At 42.3% G+C, this 8,063-nt stretch overlaps 1 protein-coding gene across 2 annotated transcripts in view; it reads left to right on the forward strand.

Moving 5' to 3' along the window:
* ASPSCR1 (ASPSCR1 tether for SLC2A4, UBX domain containing) overlaps positions 1-7,316 on the forward strand; it is a 38,196-nt gene extending 30,880 nt beyond the window's left edge. For both annotated transcript variants that reach the window (XM_065694071.1, XM_065694072.1), the window contains 4 exons: positions 3,823-3,874; positions 4,577-4,646; positions 4,985-5,172; positions 6,261-7,316. In XM_065694071.1, coding sequence (XP_065550143.1) covers positions 3,823-3,874; positions 4,577-4,646; positions 4,985-5,172; positions 6,261-6,274 — 324 coding nt within the window. In that variant the 3' untranslated portion in view covers positions 6,275-7,316. The remainder of the gene's footprint in view (positions 1-3,822; positions 3,875-4,576; positions 4,647-4,984; positions 5,173-6,260) is intronic.
* The last annotated feature ends 747 nt before the right edge of the window (positions 7,317-8,063 follow it).

Here is an 8,063-nt window from a genome sequence, read left to right on the forward strand (position 1 = left end):
GAGATCTTTTCTGTGCCCTGGAGAACAAGTTACCAAGAGGTGCAGTAAAACAAAGCAGCAATGTGCCTTTTGTGTATTGCAGATGGATTCACAGGGGAATGTTCTTCTAGTGTAGATATTTTTATCATGGAATGCAAGATGCAGTAGCCCCAGTACTACCCTGCAGCTAGGGTGCCCTGCATTCTTAAACCACGCTCACCACTGTGGTGTCTGATCAACTGTGCCTGGCTGGGCTGAAGTAAAGCTCAGAGTTACTTGGCTGCATGGTTTTAGACTAAATGTGGCTTTATGAGAAGCAGGCTGGTCTCCAGCTTTCTGAAATGGAAAGCTCTCATTTAAACTTCTGCAACTGTAAGTAATGCAGTGATGCTGTGTTATTCAGACCTTTAAAACCTGAGAAGTTGATTGGTTGGAATGGTACTCCTTGACTGGGGAGGACAGTAAGCAGGACATTGGCTTCCTCGACTTCTTGCCTCATCAGTGACTTTCTGATCCCTTCAGAAAGAAGCTGTCCTGTGATTAAGGCCTTGGATAGGACTCTGGAGACTTACACACTTAGTTCTCATTTCTGCTACTTGCCATCCTGTGTGACCTGAAGTTATTTAATGTCTCAGTTTCTCGTCTGTACCAAAAAAACCTCAACTAACCAACAAAATAAAAAAAAACAAAAAACAAAAGCTCCCAAAACCCAACAAACCAAAATAAAATCCCAAACCCTCATGCTTTCTTACATTTTTATGTGTACTGCATGTTGCTGCTCATTACATGTGGAGAATTGCACAAAGAGACACCATTTTTACTTGGGTTTCTAGATGCTGTTGCAATCAAATTAATAATCAAACTGCATTTTGTAAACATGCCTTGCACAGTGTGGTTTGAACATTATAATTCAATAGATTAAGGTAATCTATTTTCCCAGTCAGAGTGGCATTGTATCTTTGGCTGGAAATCAAAGCAGAAAAAAAGAGAAATGATGGATATTTGAGCATAGTAACTAGCTGTTGACTCATTCATACTGTAGTAACTCTTCACATACAACTGAATGGAGATTTTTGAATAGTTGTTTCAAACAGCCTATAATCTCTTGGTCAATCTGACAGGCTCAGAGTGTCTCTAAGAGATTTCTATGTGTTTATGCACAGGTTTGGATAAGAATCCTGTGCAGGTTAAGAACTGCAGAGTTCTAGAGACATGAGTGTATGCATTAGAACAACTACAAATGAGGGAATACCAGGTCACTTGAGAATATAGTTTTCAGGTAATGGTCTGCCCAGTATTTGATCCTTGTATCCTTAGCAGTGTTAGAGAATACTAAAGGCTCTGGCTTTGGATTTGTATATTTTCCTGGACTGCAGCTAGCAAAGCCCTTCTCATCTTTATGCCAAGACATTCCTTGGCCAGTGGGATCATTCCACTGGCTCAAATACTTTTTTGTTACAAACCCCCTCAGACAGTGTTATGTCCTGTCAGGGCCTAGCTGAATCCTGGGGAGATCAGTGAGATGTAGCTAGCTGCCTTCTGTGCTGCACGCTCAGGCAGTGCTGGAATGGGGATGGTACCGGAGAATCCTGCCCAAAGGAAACTAGGTAAAGGGTCGGATGAATGAGCCAGTCGTCTATCTGAAGTGAAGAACTTATTGGATATAGATTTGGCAAGAGGAGACTCTATGTTGGCTGACCCCTAGGGAAGGATAGGGGTGCAGGGAAATGAGCCATGGGAAGGATTCTATATAGTTGGGAGCTGCTGCCAGGTTCCTTTAAGTTTCTTTCAATTAAAAGATTTTGAACTGAAACGTCTGGACTGATGTGCTGCCAGCAGTGGGAAATGGTTTGTGGACATGGATCCTGAAACTTAGAACTATAGTTATTTGTGAACCTGTGAGTAAATAGGGTAGAGGTTTATATTGGGGCACATTCTCTGTGTTTGTGTGGTTGAGTGTGTCCATCTAGCTCTTGGTCTGTGTTTCTCACTCTTTTTGTGCCTTATGCAGGCCCTGCCATGAATTTTCTCTGACCCCTTGGGGCCATTCCTACATGAAGCTTTGATGTGTGTGCCCAGAGCTTGATTGACAAGGAAGTTTTGGTGGCGGCAGCAAGAGAAAAGGGCAGGGCTTTGAACTAAAGGGCTTTGAGCTCTGAGATGCTGTGCTTACTTATCTCCTTCAGAATGTTAATTATTTACCAAGATAATTGGTTGGGGAAAAAAAGAGAGGGGAGGTTATTAAAAAATTCCAACACTGACACACTACAAAACCCTCATTTTCCAACTTGCAGCTGGCATGAAAAGGATGTTGTGTGTAAAAGGCTTGAGAGTATGTGTGTGTGTGGGGGGGAGCTTTTTCAGGCACCCATTTCCTAAATAGAGGGATCCCTTCAGACGAATGCAGCGGAAACATCAAAGCTCTTGCAAGAGTTTTCTCTGGGGTTTCTAAACCGTGTCTGGTACTTTTTAATTAAAAAGTTTATGGCGAGCCGTCTCTGTGGCTGCAGCAGCACCCCCGGCCCTGCTGGCTGAGGAGTGAAATGGTAAAAGACCTAATAAATAATGATTTCTGCTAAGATGGCAGTTCAAGGATGTGGAGATGCCTGGCTGCTGTAGCAGGAGCTGAGACTTGGAGTAGATTGATTGGAGACTTGGAGTAGTCTCCTAGTAGACTCCAAGGAGACTTGGAGTAGTCTCCTGCTTCAGTTTAACATGATGTAGGCCATGCTGTATGTGGAAGTCTGCAGTCTTTGGTTAATGGCAGAGTTTGTAACACCATGTACTCATTTGAAGGTTGTAGTCAGGAAGATAGGTGATGATGTTTCATTTTGCCTCTGGTTAACACAGTTTTTTAGTCTAAGTATTAGGTAGCAATCCACAGATGAATGCACAGAACCTTTGAGTTCTGGTAATTGCTGTGCGGGATCGGGTCCAAGGACCCTTATTCCAGTATCCTGACTGTGCTGATGGTGGCAACAGAGGCTCAAGAAGACTCAAGAACATGCAGCCTGCCCTGCACAATTCCTACGTATGCATTAATGATATGAAGAGGGGCAGTCGCTTGCTTATATCTATTTCTTTATTTATTGGATCAAGGTGAGAAATACAGTGTTATTGGTTTTGTGTATGTTGAACATAATTCAAATTTTGTATTGAATTATTCAGTATATATTTATGCAGAGGTAGTAGAGTAAAGCTACTGAGCTACAATGTAAGGGACTGAGTGTGGAAAGCAATGAACGTGCAGTCCTGCAGTTATCTGGGTCACTCTGAGCTCAGTGAATGAAAAAAATATTTGAATATGGCAGAGTTATTCTGACAAGTAGGAACTTGGAATTTAGGCTGGATTTATAAAAGGGTAGACTGTAGCCTGGGAAGCTGTGAAAACTAGACAAATTCCAATTAGAGACAGGGTGTAAATGTAATTGTATCATCTAGAGTAGATTTCTGAGGGCATAGCTTGATTTTCCTTTTCTTACTATCAGTCACTCAGGTCTTGGAAGATTCTTAATCATATTCACGTTGTCTGCTCAGCAGTGGAGAATGTGAGTGAAATATAATGGCCTGAGATATGGGGACAGAGGAGGACAAATGGCAGGTCATCAGTCCCATGAGCATGTGCTGTACACCTGTGTGTAGAAGAATAGATCATGTCTTATGATCTCTCCCTGAGCACCTTGTGCTCTACACACATTGAGCCTTTTCCAAATTATAGATGGCGCAGTGCCCTCAGCTTGAACTCTGAATTTGTTTGTAGCTGTCTAACCTGTCTCTAATGTTCACAGTGACCTGTGAAAGCGCGTACAGTCAGTGATCTCTTCTCTTCCCTTTTTGCTGCAGGCTAAACTCTTTCCAACTGCTGTCATTCATTTTGGATCTGAGGAGTGCAGGGGTGAGTAAATTTCCTCTCCTGTTCATCTCTATAGCTCCTGTAGTAGATCCGGAAGAATTACATCCTTATGCTTAGAGCTCTCCTGATAAAAGATAATGCAGTCCTTGCAAGTGCTGGTAAATGTTCCTGTTCGGAATGGCTTAAGCTCTCTGAACTAGCTTGGTCAGTTAGCTTTATCATAAATGTAAACACAGTACCTTTCCTATGAGATTTGTTAGGCTGTGGAGTGGACATTGTCTGCTGTGGAGGCAAGAATGATAGAAGAACAAGTCTGTAGAAGGAAATTCTGCTGTTCGAAATGTTAACTAGACAGATGATGCCAAAAGACTTTTACAGACCTCCTATTGTAGTGGACTGGCTGTAGATGGGCGAACAGATTTGAATCTTTGATTCTTTGATACCTCTGTGTTATGCTTAGAATCTTTTTCTCCCAGATTAAAGCTCTGGCTTCACAGAAAAGTTTGAGATGCAGTGAGCACTGAAAGAAAATGTCAAGATCTTAAGGTCTGAATGAGGAAATGGGAATCTCAACTTGTGAAAGAAACTGTCATAGTTTAGAAGTGTCCTGTGCCAGCTGGGGGAAAGTGATGGAGATTTACTGTAGTATACAGCAGGTATTTTCTGAGCTGAGAGCTGTGTGATTTTGTGGTGACTGAAGTCTCTCTGTTAGCAAACAAGTGTTTGGGTTTCATTTTTAAACAGACTGTTACCTGAAGTCAGACCTGCAGAGCTCTGCTGTTTCCCCTTCTGCAGCTGATGTATTAGTAGCCAGGTACGTTGTGACTGAATGGAGTTGTAAATGGGTATTTCGGGAATGGGAAGTATGAAATGAGCCCATCTTAATACAAAGAAATGTGCTCTGAAGATACTAGGACTTCATTTTCTCCTGAAACAGTCATACTGGCATACTTGACTTCATAGCTTTGTGAGTCCATCTTTGCAAAGTAGGATGTAGATTTACTTGATGTAGTAGTGACTACATCAAGTAAATCCTTTTATGATGAAAAAGAACCTTTTCAATCTGACTTCAAAAGTGTAAAGGTGGTGGTGGTAAAGGAGCTATTATGAAAAGATTAAGCGTAATTCTATTTGCTTGGTTTTTTTCCTCAGATGTTTGTCCAAATCATTGGTTTCTTCTGCCTCATCATCTTTACAATCAACAGTTTCATCCCTATCTGAACCAGAAGTAGGAAGAGACAAAAAGACCAATGAGCAGCCAGAGCCAGCAAGTGCGCGTGAAGCTCCACCGGTGCTGAGGAGGGCCCCTGGGAAAATACCCAAATGGCTGAAGCTGCCAGGTATCATGAAATCAGAGGAGAGTTCTTCTCATTCTTCCTTTGCTGTTAGAATCTGGTTTAGTACTTTTCTCTTTATTTTTTGAGTTGGTCTTTCTGTTTTCAATCTTCCCTGCACAACAGTAGTGGTTTTGCATAGTTAACGCAGCCAAGTTTCCATTAAGAATTTTTATTGCAGAAAACTGCAACCTTGATTTTAGTCCCAGAACCAACAACTTATATGTGGTTTTTTTATGGCAATTTATACAAAATATGAAGGATTCACGAATTAAACAATGGGCAGTATTCACTTTTTGGTGCAGTGGCAAAGGAGGTGGAAGGAAGACAGTCAATCCTGTTAATGTCAATAAAACTAGGAAAACTGTATGGAATTCCCTGGCTAGTAGTGCCAAATGTTAAGTTCCTGAATGAGAATTTTAAGAGTTTGATTCTGGAAGATACTGTGGGGCCATCAACTCCAGCAAGCACAGTGCGAGGTGTGAAATGATTGCGGGAAGGCTGCAGACAGTAGCGTTGGTGACTTTCCCTGCTGTGGCTTGTCTGCTTTAGTCTGGTACTGGGATAGTGATGCATATCATGTGGGAAACTGTATCCTTACCATTTCCTATTTTCAGTATACTTGAAGCATTCCGCTTAAGAGTAGAACTTTCTTTCCCGAGTAAAGATTATCTGGATAAAGTACAAAATAACATCTTACCTGTGCAGGTTACCTATCAATATCTGGTGTAAAAAGTTAGTAACATGCTCCAACATGCATGTTAATAACATGTAGAATGAAGTTCCCTGATCTGAACGTTACGATGCGTTCACCATTCCATCTCCTGTAGAAGCACTCCTATGTACTACCCAGCTGTTGCCCAAGTACAGCAGTGTATAGAACCCTTAGCAACCAGATAGCATCACAGACTGGTTTGGGTTGGAAGGGACCTTAAAGCTCATCCAGTTCCAACCCTCTGCCATGGGCAGGGATACCTTCCACTAGAGCAGGTTGCTCCAAGCCCCATCCAACCTGGCCTGATCATGTTATTGAGAAACAATACAGTGCAAATTACCCAGTTAAGTGTTCTAATGTTGTTATGTTTGTTTTGTAGGTGGAAAGAGATGAAACATTCTGGGCTGCTGCATCAGCGTCAGCTGGGCCCCTTCCCTGAGGAAATTACTCAGAATGTGTAAGAAATTGTTGGTGCCCTGGAGAGGTCTAATCTGTATGAACATTAGTAATAAATAGAAAATTGCTATTTCAAATGGCAGTTGCACCATTTGGAGGAGTGGAAGGCCTGTTTGTAGTCTTCATTACCACAGAAGCAAGGTTGAAGGTTTAAGGCTTCTTTTGCATGCAAATAATATGAATAGGGAATTAAGAGGGAAATAATTCCTATATACTTTCTGTGAAGGACTTTGTTTCTATGCGTATTTTTAAATCTTCCCAGTTCTACCTTCAGAGATAACTTGAGTCAAGCTGCCTGAATTCTAGCAGCAAGATACAATCCTATTCAGTTTTACCTATAGTTAAGTGCTGTCTAGACTAAGAGCTCTCTGCTTCTTGCTGGTTGGTGTTAGTGCTGCTGCTAATTCTGGGTATAGATGTCTGGAAAGTGAGCAAAGATGAAGCATTTGGGTGACTTCCAACAGTTCAGATAGGCTTCTTGTGTGAACCTCTTCTGCTGCTGCACTCCTGTGGTTTTCAGTTGCCAGAATCTTGTTGACAAAGAACACAGGTGTCTGTTAATGGAATAAAAAGTGATGGGGAAAAAAACGTCCAGTAAAAGGGTCTCTTCATGTGACACTCAGTCTATGGACTTCCATGGTCCGAGTGTTTCTCAGCAGAGTTTCTGTTCTCTTCAGTGCTATTCAGGTACAGGGGGAAGCACTAGTCCAGATCTTTGCCTCCTGCAGATGTTGTGTGGAGCTTAATACTGTTGGTTAGAATTGCACTTACACTGGAGGTGAACTGTGTAGTGCCACAGTAGCAAAGGTGCTGTATTTTATTTGAAGTTGTCTCCATGGATCAGTGATCCATATTGGGAGGCTGGGGTTCCATGTTACGGTAATATGTTTTCCATTTTCCCTGCCATAGACAATTGTTCCCTGAACTGCATGTGCATCTGCACAATTTGTAAATGTAATAAAGCAGAGTGGCCATAGGAGGCCTTTTTGTCGGTCTCTTTGATGTTTCTTCCCCCAGTACTCGGTTCCTCTGTCAGTTCACAGGAACCTGCTCCGTTTTCAATGGGCCTGTCATGCCTCATTCCCTTCCTCCTTTTTTTTTTTTTTTTTTTTTTCCCCAACAAAGCAAACTGGAGCTTTGTACCATCTGAATGAACTTCAAAGTGGCTAGAAAGGGCACCCAGGGTTCCTGGCACTTGTCATTGTCTCCCAGCTTGGCCAACATTTCCCTTCAGGTCTAATTACTTCCAAATGCTCCCAGATGCTTTGAAGAAACTCAGAGGGAGGGGGAGGCATGAAAGAAAGGTGGAAGATGAAGAAGGAGGCTCAAAGGGGAGGGAGCAAAATGCTTTAGCAAAAAATGTTGATTGATGTCTTCTATGACACCCAAACATAAACAGGGAATGTGTGCGGCCGCTGGCAGCAGGGAATGCGAGAGCACCGTGTACAGCTGCTACTCTGAATCCTTCCTGTGGAAAGCAAGACCTTCTGGTGCTCAACAGGCTATAAAAGACATACTGCAGCAAACCAAAAATACTGAAATAATGCTTAAGGTTTATTACTTCAGTAAGCGTGGGCTGAGCCTACACTTAGGACTATCTGTTCAGGTGTTATGCCAGGCTGGAGAGACTGTAGTTAGAGCTGCTTTGCTGAATTTATGCAGGGTATATCAGGGGGCAGCTAACAGCCATAGCTAAAGATAGGTGGAGATACTTGTGCTGGTGGTT

This window comes from Lathamus discolor, chromosome 13, assembly GCF_037157495.1.
Source record: "Lathamus discolor isolate bLatDis1 chromosome 13, bLatDis1.hap1, whole genome shotgun sequence".
In the NCBI taxonomy this organism is placed as follows: domain Eukaryota; kingdom Metazoa; phylum Chordata; class Aves; order Psittaciformes; family Psittacidae; genus Lathamus; species Lathamus discolor.